Source organism: Gavia stellata, chromosome 6 (assembly GCF_030936135.1).
Source record: "Gavia stellata isolate bGavSte3 chromosome 6, bGavSte3.hap2, whole genome shotgun sequence".
In the NCBI taxonomy this organism is placed as follows: Eukaryota; Metazoa; Chordata; class Aves; order Gaviiformes; family Gaviidae; genus Gavia; species Gavia stellata.
The window spans coordinates 2,317,296-2,337,429 of NC_082599.1; the positions used below are offsets into that span (position 1 = coordinate 2,317,296).

Here is a 20,134-nt window from a genome sequence, read left to right on the forward strand (position 1 = left end):
GTGACTTCCATACCAGCGTTGAGAGAAAGGCAGGCCTGGAAATAGGGAGTACAATGTGGGAAATGTAGAAGGGAATGTGGGAAGAGGTAGAAGACATTGATGTTCCTAGAATAAGAAGGTAGGAATAATTGTGGGAGACCCAGGTTTAGGGTTTATCGGGGTGGGAAAAAGCATCTTTATTCAGCTGTCCCTGTTCGGACTGGATTCCTCTCTGCTGTAATCCGCAGCCATCCCCATGTGGGCTGCATGAAGCCAAGAGGTTGGTGGAATGGTAAGCAGCTGGAAAAGGGCTTTATCTGAATTTATTTGGTCTTTGTCCCTTAAGAAATAACAAATGTGCTACTGAAACAGATCAGAAAGAACAGCTGGAGATAGGTCTCTGGTGCTCCAGGTTTCTCTCAGTGACTAAGGAGATCTTGTGGAGAAACAGTTACCCTGTCCTGTCCTACAGCGTAAGATGCACTTGCCTCTTCAGCTTGTAGGGACATGCAGGAGAGTGTTATACAGGTCACTACTGTCCAACTGTGACATTGAACTCAAAGGTGGAGGAAGGAGGGGAGAACAAGGAGAACACCTTGCAGTCTCAGAAGCTGCCTCTTCCATCGTGTGCTGTGTGGCTCTTGGTAGTATCAAGGTTATAGGTCTCACTGTAGGACTCTGCTTTGCTTTTCTCTGCCATAGTGACCAGAAGGCATGCAGTGTGGTCCTGCCGCTGATCTTGCCCTGCTTCTACCCCGAGCTTTTCATGCTCTACATGCTCTATCATGAAAGAGAAGATGACCTCTACTGCCAAGGGATTGTGGACCTAAGTCTGTTTCCTGACATCAAGCTGCTAGAGTTTCTGGATGTGCAGAAGTAAGTGACATTTTTTCATCCCAGGATGCAACCCCATGATACCAGTTGGGAAGGTAGCAGCCAGGGAAAGCTCTGATGGCACTGGAGGAAAGGACATATAACCTGTTCCTGGGTCCATCACTGGCGGTAGCGCTGAGGTTTTTCCTAGGCTGCCAGAGGAAGTCCTGTCATGGAGTGTCTGGAAGGACAACATTGACTAGTGGAAAGCTGCTATTATCTAGATCAATTTTCATTTTCATGTAGCAAAAAATTTTCTTTTCTAGGTCACCAAACAAATGGTTTGCTCCAACTTAGGACCAAACAGACAGAGTTTATAAATGTGTCTTAGAAAGGGCTATAGTCCATCCAAAGGTATCTCCTGTAATAATGTAGGCACACAGTCTCAAGACAGGGGAAAGGCTGGAGAGCCAGATGTTTCCTTCATCCATTCCTGCAGCTAGATCCATCTTTGGGAGCGGTATATGAAGACCAATGGCTCAGACTCAACAGGCATGTGAGCAAAGAGCCCCTTGTCGGCCTTTTTCACCTCGATTCCCTTCCCCAGTGCAGACCTACTTGCAGTGGAGCTGGTCTCCTCAGAGACTGACCATTGGCATGTTTGCGGCTCGTTTAGAACAGGATGACCATGAGCCAGCAATGTGTCCTTTTGGCCAAGAAGGCCAATGGCATCCTGGGGTGCATCAAGAAGAGTGTGGCCAGCAGGTCGAGGGAGGTTATTCTCCCCCTCTACTCTGCCCTGGTGAGACCACATCCGGAGTACTGTGTCCAGTTCTGGGCTCCCCGGTTCAAGAAGGACAGGGAGCTGCTGGAGAGGGTACAGCAAAGGGCTATGAAGATGAGTAGGGGACTGGAACATCTTTCTTATGAGGAAAGGCTGAGGGACTTGGGGCTTTTTAGTCTGGAGAAGAGAAGACTGAGGGGGGATCTTATTAATGCTTATAAATACTTAAGGGGTGGGTGCCAGAAGGATGGGGCCAGTCTTTTTTCAGTGGTGCCCAGTGTCAGGACAAGAGGTACCGGGCACAAACTTGCTCACAGGAAGTTCCATCTAAACATAAGGAGGAACTTCTTTCCTTTGAGGGTGGTAGAGCACTGGAACAAGCTGCTCAGAGAGGTTGTGGAGTCTCATTCTCTGGAGATATTCAGAATTCGCCTGGACGCATTCCTGTGCAACCTGCTGTAGGTGAACCTGCTCTGGCGGGGGGGTTGGACTGGATGATCTCCAGAGGTCCCTTCCAACCCCTATCATTCTGTGATTCTGTGAACATCATCTGCAGCTCAAGGACTTAAGCAGGGTAGCAGGAGACCCAGAGTCTCAATTTGGCAATTTGATTCAGTCTAGACTCAGTGAGAGGAATTGAATCTGAAAGTGCCAAAACTCTCCACGGATTATTACAGGAGCATCTGTGAGTAAAATGAACCCTACACTCAGGTCAATGAGTCTAAGCTATTAATTCTTCCTGTAGCAGTGTGATGAGAGGACCAAACGCAGCTTCATGCACCTAGAAGACTTTATGTCCTTGTTCAAGGTGATGCTAAAAACAGTCAAGACTGACTTAGGGTGGAGGTAAGACATGGATATCTGCCTCCTAAATCTTCTCTCTGTAATCTCCTTTCAGACACCTCTGGCCTCTGAAAGATCTCACCCTGACAACCAACCAGGTAAGAAATAACCCTAAGTAGCAGCTTTGGTGTGTTAGTGAGATGGCATTGGGGCTACATGTTGGTGCTGGCTAATGATGGAGCTTCACCTAAGTAACTACAGGGCAGACTGCACTCAGAAATCAGAGCTACATGATATCATAGAATCGCAGAATCATTAAGGTTGGAAAAGACCTGCAAGATCATCAAGTCGAACCATCAACCCAACCCCACCATGCCCACTAAACCATGTCCCACAGTGCCACATCTACACGTTCTTTGAACACCTCCAGGGATGGTGACTCCACCACCTCCCTGGGCAGCCTGTTCCAGTGTTTCACCACTCTCTCAGTAAAGAAATTTTTCTTAATATCCAGCTTAAACCTCCCCTGGTACAACTTGAGGCCATTTCCTCTCGTTCTATTGCTAGTTACATGGGAGAATGTGTTGGTTAGTTATGATCTGTAGCTACTGCATATGAATTTCCATGGATGGGAATATGAGCCCTGCATAGGATTGCTTTGTAATGCTCTGCTTGGTGGCATTTCAAAGACATCTTTTTTCAGAGTGGCACTGTAGACATCTAAGTGTGTTCAGAGTGACAATGTCTACAACAGCTTTATTTTGCCCTCTTTATGGGCAGCAAATATGCTTATTTTGGGTCCAGCGCTGAGGAGCCATGTGGAGGCTGTCGGAGAGATGCTCTTATAGAGGCACAACCCTTTGTCTCCCTTTCAGAGGCGGTCCCTTATCAAAGACAAGTGTTTCCTGTCCGCCACAGAGTGTTTGCAGAAGCTGATGTAAGTCACCATCCATAACCTCTGACTGACAACCAGAGCTGATGGGGATGGGATTTTCTGTATTTTGGGAAATGCTGTAAATTTGCACCTGTTTACAAAAGCGTATCTGGGTCAGCCTGCAAGATAGTTTAAAGAAAAGTTGTTTGTGATATTATTTCAGTTAAAAAGAAAAAGTAACTTCTTTAGAATTTTTTTTTTTCCCCAAAAAAAAGTCAAAGCCAATATCTAGTGTGTTTAAATGCAGCCCTCCCCTGGCAAATATCTCCCCTTAATTTTGCGGAGACATTCCTGCACGAAATCTGACTTCGATGAAATGAGTTCACTCAAGTCAGCGTGCGTAGCAAATTGGGCCTGGCTGTGACTGCCTGGTCATGATAGAGCCCATTGCTCTGGACACATGGAGCTACATGAGGGTTATCCATCCAGTGTGGCATCCCAAGATGTTAATGTAGCAAAGCAGAATTCAATTTAGTAAGATCAGCTTGATTTCTTGGCTTGAAGTCCAGCCTAGGGGATGGTGTGGCAGTAACGAGTGGGAAGGAAGATAAAGGGGAGCAGGGAAGTGTTGTGGGATCCATCAGACAGGAGTTCTCAGGTCCATAAGTACGCTAGTCCTGGTGAGAGCCTCCCTATGAAAGCCAACGTGACTTCTCTTCTGAGGAAGGCAGCACAGGCTATGTGTACTTTGGCAGAGCGTTATAGGCAGAAAAAACAACCTTATAGATGTGACAATTGTATTAGTCCCTCGCAAGAGCAGTATCCTGATAGAGCTACCCGAAGTGATTCATCTCATACTTTGGCTTTTATTTGAGGAACTGTGGCTCAGGTTAGTCCTGTCTAAAATGAAAGACTGACACTAAGGCGAGCAGGTCATACTCAGGACTTGGGAAGATTCAAGGTCCATCTCAATACTGTTACACCCTGGTGATGCCTCCTAGCACAACCATGTTGACCCCTTTTTGGTGCAGCCATTTGAAATGATTGACAGACTTTTTTGTAGCATGACGGTCTGCTCTGACTCTTTTTTTTTTTTTAGTTCTGCTGCTTTATCTCTTTAGCTGTGTAGTGGAAGCATCTTTGACATGGCTGTTTTCACACTGACAGCACCACGGTGGATCCCCGGGAAAAGCTCGTCGTTCTCCAGAAGACATATGAGGAGATAGAAAGCACAGTGTCCCGGGTGGTGGAGAAGGACTACAAGCTCCCCATGGATGACCTGTTGCCCCTACTGATGTATGTTGTATCCCGAGCAAAGTAAGTGGAAGCTTTTCATTTCCCAGTCCTGTTGTTGTGCGATAACCCCAATCAGGGAAAGGACAGCCACGTTTTCAGGCCAAATAGTTTAAATGAAAAACTGGGGTTTGTGTTATAACATGCGTTTTCCTGAGTTGTATTTGGGTTTCTGTGTGCTACTGTCTGCCAGCTGTGGTGTGATGATGTTGGCCGTGATATAAAGTGTCTAGGGACTTTCGGAGTGTCCATCTCTTACCCAAGAGGATAGCTCAGGGTTGTCATGGGAAATGCGCTCTTACCTGCATCTCAGATTACTGTAGAAATAGAAACATGAAGCCTTTGAAGGCCAATTGTTGATGCCTTCAAGGCATCATCTATACATCATACATCTTCTATTTTCCATTCTCAGTGGGGCACTGTGATTCAGTTTGGGGACTAGGAAGGTCTTGAACACTGACCATCTAGTAAGTAGACTTTCCTGTGTAGGAATGACTGTAAATGTAACACGTTTCTGCCAAGGAGGCTCTGCCTGTGCTTGCTTTCACTGGAACTGCAGGAACCTGCTTACATCCAGTGTAATGAAACTGTACTTTTTTTTTTTTCCCCTGGCAAATTTGAGTCAAAATCCTTGACTGACTTCCTGGATATGCTTGGGCTCCAAAAAAAGTTGAAATGTTTAAACTTGGGGCCATGAAATCCAGAAGCTTTTTTTTTCTTGTTGGATGGTACAGGTTTGTTTGTTAGGCAGCTTTCTCGACTGTAGATGAGAGAGGAGGGGAATAATCGAGACTGTATAAAATGGAAGACTTTAAATTTTCTTATGATCAAGCAGCTTTGCTGAGATCTAGTCATGCCAGATACCTCAAGGACTCAGTCACCAAAAGATCAAGGTGATGTACAAGGAATCAGCAATGGACTACCAGATCTGTGATTCTCTCCATAATCTAATTTCAAACATACGCCCACAAACACCGGTGCCCAGAGATTTTTTCTAGTTGTGACTTTTTTTTTCCTAGAATACAGCACCTGGGAGCTGAAATCCATCTGATCAGAGACTTGATGGACCCCACCAATCAAGGAGGACTGTACGACTTTCTGTTAACAGCACTGGAGGTAAGGAAATGTTTTCAACGGTGACAGTTGCAAGCTGCGTTAGCCTTTCTTGAGTAGCAGAGACACTGATGTGTTACACTATCCTGTAATTTTGGAGGGCTGTTTATATGCCTAGCACAGGTTATTTTCCTTCTAGGCTAGAGAATATGCTTATCTTTCATTTATAATGTGCAGATGTAATCTTTTGTCTAGCCTGTGGGGCAGCATGGCTTCCCTTTGTGGGCAAGAGACCAGATTTTGGCCCGAAGTTCCAAAACTTCTCCATAATGGTTTGCTGTTTTCCTTGCCCAGTCATGCTATGAACACATACAGAGGATGAGACTCCACCAAAGAGAGAACTGCCACGTGACTCACAGCTCCTGAGCCCGAGGACCTGAAGGGAGCCTCCTCGCTGCTGCACTTTCTTGACCAAACACTGTTGGATGAAGAAGCAATCAAACCACAGCTCTTCCAGCTGCCTTTAAAAAAGGAAGAACAGTTATTTATCAGATGAGGGTTTCTTGCTGGGTTTTCCCTTGGACTAGCTATGATCGTAAAGCACAGACTTACAGATGCTGTGGGCTAAAAGCCTTCAATACGCAACCTCAGTTTGCGTTTGGGAATCTCTTTGCGGAAAGTGGCCAAGGTTTCTTTTGCCCCGTAGTTTTATTTCACTTTCCTGCAAATAGCAATTTGCCTTGAAACCTCGTTTAACTGTTCTCTCAGATGCTGTGTTTGTTTTGCACTGGTGAACTGACATAAGGGAGGTTATTTTATAGAAAGCAGTTAAATGAAACCACAAGAACTGTTTTGGTGGGACTATTTCTGGTTGGCAGAAATGTGGCGTGGACAGGGGAGGCCAACTCCATGCTCCTGAACAACCTGTTCCTGGAGTGAGGTGGCTTCTCTTGTATCCCTTAAGAGGAAGGTTTTTCCATTCCTCTTCCTACCTATGCAAAACTCGTACCTCTGTTGCATTGTAAAGCTGCTATTGACTAACTTCCTTGTTTTATGACACTTACAAGAGTATATTTATACTCTGCAGACTCCTGTTAAATCTCAGGGATATCACACTTGCATCTTGAACATGCTAGTGCTGCTTTCTAATTCTGCAGGGGTTCCCGCGTGCCTAATAGAAAGGACTTACATTGTCCTCGGGTGAGAAATTTCAAATCCTGGTGAGACAAAACATAAAACCACCTGGCTTTCTGCACTGACAGAGCTGCAAAAACACTGGTTTTCCTAGGTGCACAGCTTTGTGCTGACAGATCACCCACTGACACCAGTGGGGTACAAATCAGATTAGAATTGGGCTGGGTTTTACGCTGCCTTTATAAAAGGCAAATGTATATTTGGTATCCTGTTCCTATCAGACAAAAATAGTAATGTCTGAGTTGCATATTTAGAGCAAAAGCTCTTTTGAACTAGATTTTAACCTGGGTGGTTTTTTTTTTTTTTTTTACAGTTTGACTTTAAATTGTCCAGGTCTGTGACTTCAGGAAAACAAAACAAAACTCTACAGACTGTTTCCTTCTGTTTATCACAAGTATTATGCTTTAATAAATAGTACACTGATTACAATAGTTAATATATTGGTATGAGAGTATCCTAATGTATGTTTTACAGTAACTTTGTATTTAAATAAAGCTGTTTAATTTTTAAGAGAGATTCCAGACTTGCATACTTCTTATTCCAATCTTTTTGCTGTCTTCAGGCATTTGAGAATTTGCTTTCCTCTCTTTAACTTTAGAAAATATATGGCTCCCTTACTGCCTTGATCATTCATAGGAATGGAGAATTTGAACTATAAATCAGTATCCTAATGCAGTTTTATTGATTCAGTCTCTCTTACAATTAATTTTTGTGCTTCTGGTCCCTGCCGAATCAGTAAGGAAAACATGGCTTAAACTTTAAGATAATTTCCTGCAGTTAAACCATTATTTCTTACCCCATTGTCTTGCACTGATCATGCTAAGCCTTAGCAGGCCTTAAGAAGGACAGCTGTTACATATCTTCAGAGCTGAAGATGCTGTGGTGTAGAGACAGCTCAGGTGAAGAGAAAGTGAGTGAGGAGTTGAGACCCACCTTCCTTTACTTGAACACCTCTTCAGCCATCCTACCGTGCTGGTCTATCTATCTTCTTCCTTACCAGTGTTCCACAGGGAAGAGGAACTAACTGCAGAAATGATGCCTCTTCCCTGAGAACCGCTGCCTGAATTTTTGCATCACAGCAAACTCAAGCCATCCATCCAAATGAGGATGTAGTCTGCTGGAGAGTAGAGTGCCTAAACTGGTCCTGGGTACATTGAGATACTGGGTTCTCGGTGTAAAAGCTAGACTTGTGTTTTTGCTGTTTTCACACAGCAAAGCCAAGCCGTTCCAGCTTCATGGGACATGAAATGAAAAGTACTGTTCATCTAAGCAAAAGCCTTTATAAAATTGTCGTGTCTAAAGGGGTTGGTGCCAATACCAGTTACACAGCATGCGGTGAGACTGGGGAATACAAGACCAAAACCATGCTTTCCTACCAATACACTGATCGTCAGCTTTAAACCATTGTGTCTTACCTCTATGAAATCTCACCTTATTCATATAAAGAAGAAAGCTCCAGCTGCCTGTCTTTGAGAATGTAAACAGCTGTAAGTAACAGCTGTGAACTTTTAATTTCTGAGTTGCTTAAAACTGGCAGTTTTCCAGTCTAAAGAAACACCCTGCCAGAAGATTGAATCACTGAGATGTAGTCACAGCTGTTACAAAAAAAAAAAATCTGTTTCCTCCATACTGCATTCTTCCATGCTCTGGGTATTGATTTTAATTTAAGGTACGATTTATGCAGAAATTCTACTAGAAATTAGGACATGCAAAGTGCATGCATGTACAAACTCCACAGGATTATCTAGAAAACAATGAGATTTTGCAGCCTACTGAAGATATCTACTATTGCACTTTCTAAACATATGGTTATTAGTTGCTCTTACTGGTCATCTCGTTGAAAATTGAGGAAGTTCTTGAGCTATAATTCAAGTGAGCCCTAAAGGGGCAACTAAGGTAACAGTGTGCAGCCATTTGTGCTTCTGGGCTTTCTCACCAACCAGTAAACGCAAGAGGGGTACTTCACTGGAAATGGTCTTTTAGCCCAAGGGTAGCATTCAGGTTGCAAATTGTGCTATGTAACCATGCAGTAGTGCTATTTGGTGTGTTAACAGCATGGCTTTTTTAGGAGATAATACGAGGCTACCTGCTAGCTTCCCTGATTAATTAAACCTCTGCTTGACAAAATACTGTGCCTTGAAATAGCATGTAGAAATGTGAGAGTACATTCAAGTCCCTCCTTCTGAGCTTGGGTGGATCACATGCTTGAACTATTAGTGGCAGATTCTCTATCAGGACTCCAGCTTCCTGACATGTTCAATTTAATCCTGCAGGCCCTGCAGCAGTACGAATGCTGACCCTAATCGAGATCTTCAGCTTTAGAGAGATGCCATTGTACAGGAAAATAGTACAGTCAGCTCTTCCACATCCAGGCTACAGCTGTTGAGCCTGCTCAGGCTTCAAGGGAAGCTAAGTAACTAGGGTCCTTTAATATTAAAAAAAAAAAAAAAAAAGGCTGAGCTGCACCTGGAAGCAGGACAGGTCTTAAAGCAATTTAGGTGTGACCAGACAGAGCAGAGCTTAACTGCCAGAGCCTGCAGTGCAGGTTTGCTGTCTGTATACAATGCTCTCAGAAGCTGAGGGAGTAAGGTGCAGACCACTGCAATCTCAGTGTTTAGCCCTGACAGACCTAGACTTGATCCACTGAGAATTTCTCTTCCCCTTCCCTGAATGCACACTCGCCAGCAGGGCTCATGATCTAATACTAACATGATTTGGGTTTTTCCTTTATCTGAGATTTTTTTTTTCCTGTCCAATTACTCTAGATGCTCAAATGCTGTCAACTTAAGTAGTATTCAGTCTTCTTATGAATGTACTCTCTCCCCACTCTATATTAAGGCTCTTTGTACTTAAACTGCAACAGCTATTAAACAGGGAGGAGTCAGTCTTCTACAACCACCCGTTTTGCAAAAGGTTCATTTTACAGAGAACTGAATAAATAGGAAGTTAGAGTAGCGCTGTATCTATTGCTGCTTTCAAGTGGTGGAGTAATGCCTCCGGAGGTGGAGAAAGTGACGTCAGGTCTAGTTTCTTGAAATCTTCATTAGCACTCAATGATGTTAACACCTTCACAGTCCTCTTTAAATCAAACACTGCATGGAGCATGCCCAAAGTGGAAATGGCAGCTTTTGGAGTGTTCTTTGCCGAAGCTTCGTCATCGAGGCCCTTTTCCAAGACAGAAATCCTGTTCTCTGCAATAATTTTGAGGAAGTTGTAGAACTCCTTGTAGTCTATACCTGTGCAAGACTTCATGATCAACTAGGGGAAGAAAAAAAAAACCAGCATTGAAATGGAAACAACACTCTCTTACTTACAGTAAGAATTACAAAAACGTATTTTATCAAGCTAGTAACTATCTGGAATCATAAGTAACCATGTTTAATCGTATTTTTTTTTTTAATTCTCCACTGGCACTAAAATTCTTTATCTTCCTTGAAATGCCACTAGCCCCAAAAGCAACAGTCTGTTTCTTCTAAGTAAGTACTAAATGGCTGTGTTTTATGAAACTATTTTTGAAGGATATCAACCTAGCAGCAGTAACAGCCTCCAGAAATAAACTTTACATTTGTTTCATGCTCAAGATTTTTGAAGCGTACAAGATAGAACACTGCTCTATATATTTACGTGTTCTGAAAGCATCACTTTACAGACACAAACCTGCTGCCACCTTCACCCTAATTTTGCTTGTTTCATATTCACTGTTTCATCATGAATGGTCTTCAAACCAGTTCTTCTGTGTGGGGTCTGTCTTATCAGTTCTTCTGTTTACATGAAAAAGCACTTCTATTTTATAAGGGGAACATAAATACTACATAAAGGATTGGTCTTGTTGTGAATACTAACATTGATGGTTGAAGAAGAGCAGTCGAAGCATTAGTTTTTCAGACAACATCCTAAACTCCTTGACATAGCAAATATGCACTGGCACAAGCCTTTTCCTATATCGCTAAAGTAATGTTTGATCTGCAAAATGAACCTGTCACCAGTTCCTACTTTTGTACGAAACATGTACTAATTCCAGGTATGAGGTTAAGGACTTGTGTGTCTTAGAACTCATAAGGTGGTGCAGTGCACCCTGGAAATACATGATCCTCTAACTGAGAGTCAGGCAGCCAGCATCCTGTTGTTATACCTGGCATTGTAGGTGCCAATCATCCATAGGGTCCTTCCATTCATTGATTTCCCGCTGGACAGCTGCTAATTCATCCTGCAGGAAGCACCACATTATAGCCACATTGCAGCCATTCACCCAGTTGTGGTTAATGGAAATGGTATCCTCCTGAAGGAATAATTTAAATGGTTACTACACTCTGCATAGGAAAGAGTCAGAAAACAGCTGTAACACCACTGATGCTGCAAAATGTAAAATCATATTCCTTGGCACAGGAAATGCTTCTTTGGCACCAATACCCGCACTGCGCTGAAAGGCTGTCTCTTTCTAATGTCCTTGAACAGTCAAATCTTGTTTCACTCTGTAAACTGGCAAATGTCTCTAGTTCCTGTGTCTGAGCATACCTTTTAAGGGCACAAATGTGGAAGAAGGTGGTGGGGAGAAAGGAACAAGGTTGTTAATTTTGGTTTGTAATCACGAAGACCAATTTGTTAGCATTTTCCATCATTAAATTACAATTTAGAGTTGGAAACCAAGACTAACAGCCTCACCATAAGTCCACCTCACCTAGCATCCTATTTCTCAGTGACTAGTAGCATCTAACGAGGAAAAGCAAAAAAAAAGAGGGTACAGACAGCTTCTTCAATTGTACACTTTCCCAGCTTTCAGTGGTCAATGACTCAAGGAGCTTATGAGTTTGGGCTTGCTTTTAGCCACTATCTTGAGCAGCCACTGATAGACCTTTCCTCCGTGAATCTCTAAACTTTTTTGCAGCCCAGTTACTTTTTGGCATCCTCAACACGCTGCGGCAATAAAAGTTTGATCTGATTCAAGCCTGCTGCCTGATTATCTCTCTGTGTTATGAAAAGGTTGGTATCAGTTATCTTACCAGATTGTAAACTTGATGATGCCATCCACTGGGGATGAAGACTATCTCCCCTGCTTCCTGCACAATTTCAACAGGGGGTTGACTTTGGTCGTAGCGAGGGTAAACACTCCTGTCCTGAAGACTAGGTGCAGTCACATCAAAGGGCAAGTTGCCATGGCGGTCTTTCAGATACTCCTCCTGTCCTGCGGGGTACAACAGCCATTTCTTTCTCCCACATATATTGGCTGACCAGCTATAGGAACGGAAGACATCAGCATGGAATGGGGTCCTGTGAGGCAAATCAGAGGTTTAAGTAAACACAACACCTAAATGCTGTAAGATGAATTAAAGTCTGTGAGGATCAGAAACACACACGAAAATCAACCTTTATTATGCAAACCTGATCCCAAACTGTCATCCTCTTAATTTAATTTTGACTGCTTTAAGTATTAAAACGCCACTATATCTACACAGTATTGCAGTATTTTATATCCCTGTGCTTCTCTATCAGTTAGTTTTGAATCTGTCCCACAAATACCTCAATGGCAGGAGATTCTGTGATGTGAACTGATGAGAATAGTGTAAATGCCACTTTATCACCAATGCTAGACTTCATTTTTCACCTGCAAAGTATTTGACCAACTCATCAGCACCCCTCTGAGGCTTCTGTTGACTCTGCAAATCACAAGCAGCTGATGATCCTCAGGGAGTTTCTGCTCCAAAACCTTATACAAGCTAGCTGACAACTTTTGCAGATTTTGTGCACACAGTTCAGGGCTTTTTGAAATGCAAGAGCACTTTAGCTGACTGCATAAGGACAGCTCACATCCAAAACCAAATGAGCTGCTTGAGAAACAAGACTGGCTGGGTTCAGGTACAACGCTATACCGTATGGCCACACTCTGCCTCTGCAGCATGATGCTATCCTGGAGTACAATGAGATAATCCCCTGTAACACTAAATCTTAAAAATGAGTATGTAAGAATGACAGAAACCACACTGCCTTACCATGAACCTTTAGGTCCCATGTAGACAAACCGGTAATCATCCACAGCTATAGCATCCCAGTATTCATTCAGCCAGTCGGATGAGAAATACACAGGGGTTGTATAAACATCTTGCTCGGGGAAAGCTCTTAGAAAGATAATATGTTGGAAATCGGTCTCAGAAAAATGCAGCATTGCTCCTTCTACTTCAGTTCCCAAAACCCAGATACAGTGACCAATCAGGTCTCTAGCAGGCCATGAACACTTAGCTGCTATCTCCTTTATATTATTGGGAACTCTGAGTTGTATGTAAAATGCACGCAACAGTGCTTTTCTGCCTCCCAGGAAAGCCGTGAAGGTTAACTACTATTTGGGAGACTCCTAATTATGGCAAAGACAGCTCCTAATAAACACATTCTCTTTAGATGAGACACCTGCAAGACAGGTTGTCCAACTGGATGACAGGTTGGGGGTGTGAGGGTTACGAGGAAAGCCTGGCTGTGGGATTTTGACAAGTGTGTGGCCTCCTCCCAGAGGATATGCTGCCCCTTTCCCATCCTAGGCTGCATGTGCAGACCTTCTGTAGCAAGCCACAGCACCGCTATCAGGGAAAGCAGACAAACAGGGAGGCAAAGACTGACGAACTTCCTCTGTTATAAGGTACTGGCACACTCAAAAACAAAAATGAGGTATCACACGAAAGTTGGATTAAGAGCAGGATATGTTTAAGGAAGAAGAGATTTGAGTGAAAAGACATAAAAGTCCTACACAGACATGGGGAACGAACAATGCATCCACTTGCAAGCAGCAGGCCGGAGGAGAAGGAAAGCCAGAACAGGGTGAAGAGAACTATAATGACTGGGAAGGTTAACAGAAAAGAAAATGGATAATAAAGGATTATAACTCACACGTGCTCAATGAATTAAATATGGTTAGAATCACAGAATCACAGAATCAGTACGGTTGGAAAAGACCTGTAAGATCATCGAGTCCAACCTGGGGGGGGGGGGGGGGGGGGGGGGGAACCACAAAAAAAAAACAAAAAAACACAACACAACCACAAAACCCACGCCACACAACAACAATAACAAGCCACAACCCACCCAACACCACACAGCACCATGTCCATCAAGCTACATCCCACAATGCCACATCCACACGCTCCTTGAATACCTCCAGGGAGGGTGACTCTACCACCTCCCTGGGCAGCCTATTCCAGTGTTTCACCACTCTCTCAGTGAAGAACTTTTTCCTAATGTCTAGCCTGAACCTCCCCTGTCGCAACTTGAGGCCATTTCCTCTAGTCCTGTCACTAGTCACTTGGGAGAAGAGACCAACACCCACCTCTCTGCAACCCCCTTTCAGGTAGTTGTAGAGAGCGATAAGGTCTCCCCTCAGCCTCCTCTTCTCCAGGCTAAACAACCCCAGCTCGCTCAGCCGCTCCTCATAAGACTTGTGTTCCAGACCCCTCACCAGCTTCGTTGCCCTTCTCTGGACACGCTCCAGCACCTCAATGTCCTTCTTGTAGTGAGGGGCCCAAAACTGAACACAGTATTCGAGGTGCGGCCTCACCAGAGCCGAGTACAGAGGCATGATCACCTCCCTGCTCCTGCTGGCCACACCATTTCTGATGCAAGCCAGGATGCCGTTGGCCTTCTTGGCCACCTGGGCACACTGCTGGCTCATATTCAGCCGGGTGTCGATCAACACCCCCAGGTCCTTTTCTGCAGGGGAACTTTCCAGCCACTCATCCCCAAGCCTGTAGCGTTGCCTGGGGTTGTTGTGGCCGAAGTGTAGAACCCGGCACTTGGCCTTATTGAACTTCATCCGGTTGGCCTCAGCCCATCGATCCAGCCTGTCCAGATCCCTCTGCAGAGCCTTCCTACCCTCAAGCAGATCAACACTCCCTCCCAACTTGGTGTCATCTGCAAACTTGCTGAGGGAGCACTCTATCCCCTCATCCAGATCATCAATGAAGATATTAAACAAGACCGGTCCCCCTTCTTTGTAAGAAGTAAGGTTTGCACTGTAGCAGTCAAACATATATGCCAAATGTTACAGCCACACAGTTTCCACAGGGATAACAGAGTCATGTACAATATAGATGAAAAGGAAAGCGCTCAAGAATGTCAGCCTCTTTGGGAAACAATGACCTGTCTAAGGATCTTGCCGTGTGAAGTATGCCAAGAACTATGCAGTATAAGACTGATATTTTGGTGGGCAGGTGCTAACAAACAGCACTGCCGGCATTTAAATGCTCAGGCATTAGAAGATGAGCATTAAGGGTCCGCGGCAGCTCTCTGCTGTGCACGGTATGCAGGGGTTTCCACAGTGCTCTCTTACCTGCTCAGGTGCCAGTCCTTTAGATACAGGCACCCTCGGGATGAACGGTAGTCATTTTTAATATACTCTTTCCAGTACTTTATATACTCCTTGAAGGGGAGCTGCTCCTTTGGGTTAGAATTGTACTCCTTGACATCACAGTTGGCAACAGGTACTACAGCCTCTCCTGAAATATAAACTCTTTGAGCCCAAATGGGGACAGAATAACTGATGCTGAAACAAAACTCCCTTAACCTTATCCACTGCAGCACCCTCTAATATCTGGGCCCTATCATGCTAAGGACAGTACAAAAACGTAAAGCAACAATCCCTAGCCAAGCTCTCACTCTCAACACCATCATTCAAGGCAAACATAATTCAGACCAGAAGTTATTTATTTAATGTAACATGAATTTTCCTCTTAAACTACATTAGGAGTGGGGTATTGTTTCCTATTAAATATTTTAAATATATTAAAAACATTAAATATAAAATTTTACAGCCTGAAGATATTTCACTGTAACTACAGAATACTTTCCCCTTGCCTGGGGAAAGTGTCAGGCTGCTCCTCTGGTTAACGTTAAGCAGCTACATAAATTGGTATGGTTAAATTATACAACATTTTTTATTTTATTTCACTGTGGGAATAAATTTGAGATTGGAATCCGTGAAACATAGTGTAAGTAAGTATAGCAAATGAATGTATTAACTTGGAAAAAAGTCTGGAGAATTGCTTGGTTTTGTCTAGCGGTTCTAGTCCTAAGACTAAAAAAGAGCTGTGTCATTTAGCATACGTGTTTTAATTAGGTATTAAAAATGCCATGACTTACCAAAGTTCTGCAGCAGATGATCAAAGTTAGGCTTTCCATCCCAAGTAACCCAATTTCTCCTGCTGCCCCAGTCTTCAGTGAATTTAGCAGAGAAAATACAGGGATGGTTGGGAATCAAATAATCCCGGAAAAAGTCCGAGTAAGTGAATGATTCCACTTTTTCTATAAAGTCAACGTGTCCTCCGGGGAGGCAGAATGCACCCTGAGATGAACTGTTGTAGTCACGAAAAAAGGCAGTGGAACAGGCGAATGTTGCCCTGTCCATGCAGGCTGGATACCCTTCCTGGCTTAGCCAAGACAGCGTTGACCAGATGCTATCCCGTTATGCTATGGCAAAAAAACTGCTTTAAAATGTTACTTGAATCTCTAAATCCATGAAAACTCACAGGAAAATGTAAACAGCCAGAGGTAAACCAAGAAGTCATGCAGGAGCATCCCACCACGTTGGGCTAATTAGGATCTTCCATAGTTCATAGAAGTTTAATGCCGGTGGGACAACAAAGTCACCCTATGGATGGTGAAGATGTTGCTTTTCCCTCGTCACCTTCTTGCCAGGGCAACCACTCTCTCTGGGGAGGACCAGCAAAGCCTGGTTACTTCCTAAAACAGCAGAAACATTAATTTCAGTGGGCTATCCCTGCTAAATCAATTAATTGCAGGGGTGGAGGGAAGGAAACCCCCTAAATATTTGGGGCCCTTGGATCCTGCTGCAGCCCAGTGACTGTTGGGGCTCACCCTTTTGTCAGGAGAATATATAAGCTCTGACACCCCCCACCCTCCCCAGACCTTTCTCTATGGGTCAGGCAGCAATTATAGTTTAAAAAAAAAGGTAAATAATAGTGAATAAAAGGGAAGTGTCTGGGGAGGTGGGGAAACTGGGCACAGAGGGGGAGGGAGGAGGCCCGAAGGTAAATGAGGCCACATACCCTGCAGGGATGGGCTTCAGGAGAGGGGAGACGGGGAGAGCAGGGTGCTCGGGGGGGAAAGGGGCCGCCATGAGGCAGTTCCCCCCTCACGGAGCTCCAGGGGCGGACCCGGACGCCACAGGGCGTCGCACACGCCGTCCCCGCGTTGGGCTCTCGGTCCGCCCTCGCGTCCGCAGCCCGCGGGAGCGGAGAGGACAGCGGGGGACGGATACTCACCCCCGCTCCCCCGCGGGACAGGATCCCGGGGCGAGCGGCGGCGGCGGCGGCGGCGGCGGCGGAGGGGACAGACTCCCGCGGCCGCTCACGGAACCTCGGCGCTCCGCGGGCGGGGCCCGGGGGGGGGTGAGTAGGGGAGAGCACCGGCGCGCGGCTCAGCCAATAGCAGCGGGCGGCGGGCGCAGGCGCAGATCGTCGATGCAGGGGTTGGTGGCGGAGTGCGCTGCGCTGAGGGAGGTGGGTGCGGAGCCGGGCCTGGAGCGGGGGGCGGGCTGGGGCTGGGGGAAAGCGGGGAGGTTGGGGGGATTTAGCCGAGGTTCGGGGGAAAGGTGGAGGTTGGTAGTATCTGGGTGGGGGTGAAGGAAGGGTGGTTTGGCCTAAGCCTGAGAGGAGGATGAGGATGGAGACTTTGGGGGTTGGCCTAGGGGCAGGAATGGGGATGGGGGTCTGGCCTAGAGTTGAGGGGAAGTTATGGGAACGGGGATTTGGGTATTTAAGGTCCCTTCCAACCAAAACCGTTCTATGATTCTGTATCTGACTTGTAGATAGGTGAAGGATAGACATGAAAGGGGGAGGTGGGTCTGGCCTTGAGGAACGTGTGGGGGTTTGAATAGAATAGAATAGACTATTTCAGTTGGAAGGGGCCTACAACAGTCATCTAGTCCAACTGCCTGACCAATTCAGGGCTGACCAAGTTAAAGCATGTTATTAAGGGCATTGTCCAAATGCATCTTAAACACTGACAGGTTTGGGGCATCGACCACCTCTCTAGGAAGCCCGGTCCAGGGTTTGACCACCTTCTCAGTAAATAAATGCTTCCTAATGTCCAGTCTAAACCTCCCCTAACGCAGCCTTGAATCATTCCCACACGTCCTGTCCTTGGATCCCAGGAAGAAGAGATCAGAGAGGTCTAGAGATGAGTTTGTGCTAGAGTTGTGGCAGAGGGAGAGATGAGGATTTTGGTGGAGCCCAGCCTAGCAGTGAAGGAGACAAGAGGATTTTGGGTTACTGACCTATGGCTTTCTTTAGTAGGACTAGGGAAAAAATGGTGTCTCTTCTAGTATTGGGAAAAGGACGGAGAGTGGGGAAAGTTCTGGTGTAGCAGGTGACTGTGTTGTGTTTGGGGTGAGGAGAAGGAAGACTCTCTTTGTACTGGGAAAAAGGAAGAGAAAGGGATGGGAATATTTTTTGGAAGGGAGGAGTTCTAGCTTGGGGTAAGGAAATAGTGAGTCTTGGGGATGGCATTGGGGAAGGAGGAGGGAGCAAGCTGTGGGAGGAAGGAAGGGGGACAGAGAAGGGTTCACCCCTCAGGTGGGGCAGGGCACTGTGGGAGGGCAGGGGAGCAAGGTTTGGGAAGTGTAGATGTGTCTGTGTTTTGGGTTGGAGAGGTTGAGACAGGGTCAAGGTTGAAAGGAAGGCTGATGAGGTTTAACCTGGATGTTGTAGGGGCTGGTGTGGCTTAAAGGATGGGAACTGAGACAGTCCAATACTTAAATGTATTTGGGAGAGGTTGGTGGGACTTCGGTCTTCTATAAAGTTGCTTTGTGTCGGAAATGGAGTGGGATCAAAGTGTTTTTTCTATAGAAGGATGGAAATGTGTTCATGTGCAGAAGCCTCTCAGTCTAGAGCTGTTCTTTAGTGGGAATCTGTTGATCTTTTGAGATGAGGGGAGCTGAATTTCTCTGTGTGCCATAGTAGAGAGGCACTGTGTGTCTTTGCGTGCTGCACCTTTTGGAGGGTCACCCCTGAGTACTTTTCATCTTGTAGCATCATTTGGAGAATTGTAGAGTTAGAAACCTGGTGGAACTGCGTCTTAGACCTTTAGTTAAAGAGGGGGGGAGAGTCACTTGATAGGCCTTACAAACATTTTTATTGTGAGGGTTGTTGGGCTCATAGGAATGTTAAGCTCATCATTTGCCAGATAGTAGCTTTGGGAATAAACCACTAAAGATGATGATCCTATGGAAACTTGGAGGAGGAGAAAAAGTAAACAAACACCAACACATTAGAAGCGTGTGCAGAAATGTTCTGCACATAATTAGCAACGGCAGATGAGAAGAATCTGTGATGAAGTTCTGGAGGCTCTGAGGTAGACACATTGCAAAGGGATGGTGTTCTGCTCGTGAGCTGACAGCACCTTCTCCCAGTGTATGTAGTATCTCCTCACACCTAGGGTAATTAGTAATGCTTATGTTTTATTGAATGGTCTCGAAGTACTTCACAAGAGAAGGTGAGTCACCTCCTTTTTATAGAAGCAGCCACCGAGTTATGTGTTAGCTAAAGAATTTGTTGTGGTGACGCTGCCGGAAGTGTAATCCACGTCTCTTTCCTGCTAATCCAAGTTCTTGTTCTGTGCTGCTGTGTGTAGCTGTGTATGATACCACGCTTGATTTGGGGGGCAGCTCTGCCAAAAAGACAAACTGTTTGCTAAAAAAAGAGGTGATTTACAGGATGTGGATAATGTGTTGATGTTGGAGAGCCCAGATTGGGAGAGACTGCATGTGTCATCCGGTCTGTAGATAAATGTGTAGGCAAACATAGGTTTCTTTAAAAAACACGAAGGAATTTGCACCTCGAATCCTGTGTTCAGTTTTGGGCCCCTCACTCCCAGAAGGACACTGAGGTGCTGGAGCGTGTCCAGAGAAGGGCGATGAAGCTGGTGAGGGGTCTGGAGCACAAGTCTGATGAGGAGCGGCTGAGGGAGCTGGGGTTGTTCAGTCTGGAGAAGAGGAGGCTGAGGGGAGACCTCATCGCTCTCTGTAACTCCCTGAAAGGGGGTTGCAGAGGGGTGGGTGTTGGTCTCTTCTCCCAAGTGGCTAGCAACAGGACAAGAGAAGTGACTAGCAACAGGACAAGAGGAGATGGCCTCAAGTTGTGCCAGGGGAGGTTCAGGCTGGATATTAGGAAGAATTTCTTTCCTGAGAGAGTGGTGAAGCACTGGACCAGGCTGCATGGGGAGGTGCTGGAGTCACCATCCCTGGAGGCGTTCAAGGAACGTGTAGACGTGGCATTGTGGGACATGGTTTAGTGGGCATGGTGGGGTTGGGATGATGGTTGGACTTCATGATCTTACAGGTCTTTTCCAACCTTAGTGATTCTGTG

At 45.4% G+C, this 20,134-nt stretch overlaps 3 protein-coding genes across 3 annotated transcripts in view; 2 read left to right on the forward strand and 1 right to left on the reverse strand.

The window, feature by feature from the left end:
* Positions 1-6,990, forward strand: part of ALS2CL (ALS2 C-terminal like) — a 29,040-nt gene extending 22,050 nt beyond the window's left edge. The window contains exons 20-25 of the mRNA XM_009806789.2: positions 682-855; positions 2,475-2,517; positions 3,235-3,296; positions 4,401-4,550; positions 5,546-5,642; positions 5,934-6,990. Coding sequence (XP_009805091.2) covers positions 682-855; positions 2,475-2,517; positions 3,235-3,296; positions 4,401-4,550; positions 5,546-5,642; positions 5,934-6,005 — 598 coding nt within the window. The 3' untranslated portion in view covers positions 6,006-6,990. The remainder of the gene's footprint in view (positions 1-681; positions 856-2,474; positions 2,518-3,234; positions 3,297-4,400; positions 4,551-5,545; positions 5,643-5,933) is intronic.
* A 2,721-nt stretch (positions 6,991-9,711) lies between these two features.
* Positions 9,712-16,181, reverse strand: JMJD4 (jumonji domain containing 4). Its single transcript, XM_009806788.2, has 6 exons — positions 15,891-16,181; positions 15,082-15,247; positions 12,761-12,886; positions 11,774-12,041; positions 10,906-11,052; positions 9,712-10,031 (listed from the first exon to the last, which is right to left on the reverse strand). The coding sequence occupies exons 1-6, from the start codon at positions 16,153-16,155 to the stop codon at positions 9,720-9,722; spliced, it is 1,284 nt and encodes a 427-aa protein (XP_009805090.2). The 5' UTR covers positions 16,156-16,181; the 3' UTR covers positions 9,712-9,719.
* A 1,083-nt stretch (positions 16,182-17,264) lies between these two features.
* Positions 17,265-20,134, forward strand: part of SNAP47 (synaptosome associated protein 47) — a 30,171-nt gene continuing 27,301 nt past the window's right edge. The window contains exon 1 of the mRNA XM_059818714.1: positions 17,265-17,269. The gene's annotated coding sequence lies outside the window, so the exon portion shown is untranslated. The remainder of the gene's footprint in view (positions 17,270-20,134) is intronic.

What these genes read in the sequence shown, in the direction of transcription:
- JMJD4 (XM_009806788.2), bottom strand. Translation starts at nt 16,155, where the DNA reads ATGGACAGGGCAACATTCGCCTGTTCCACTGCCTTTTTTCGTGACTAC. An exon ending in ATGGGACCTAAAGGTTCATG is followed by an intron (nt 12,042 to 12,760) that starts GTAAGGCAGTGT and finishes TTTGCCTCACAG; the next exon opens with GACCCCATTCCATGCTGATG. An exon ending in ATTGGCACCTACAATGCCAG is followed by an intron (nt 10,032 to 10,905) that starts GTATAACAACAG and finishes TTCTTCCCCTAG; the next exon opens with TTGATCATGAAGTCTTGCAC.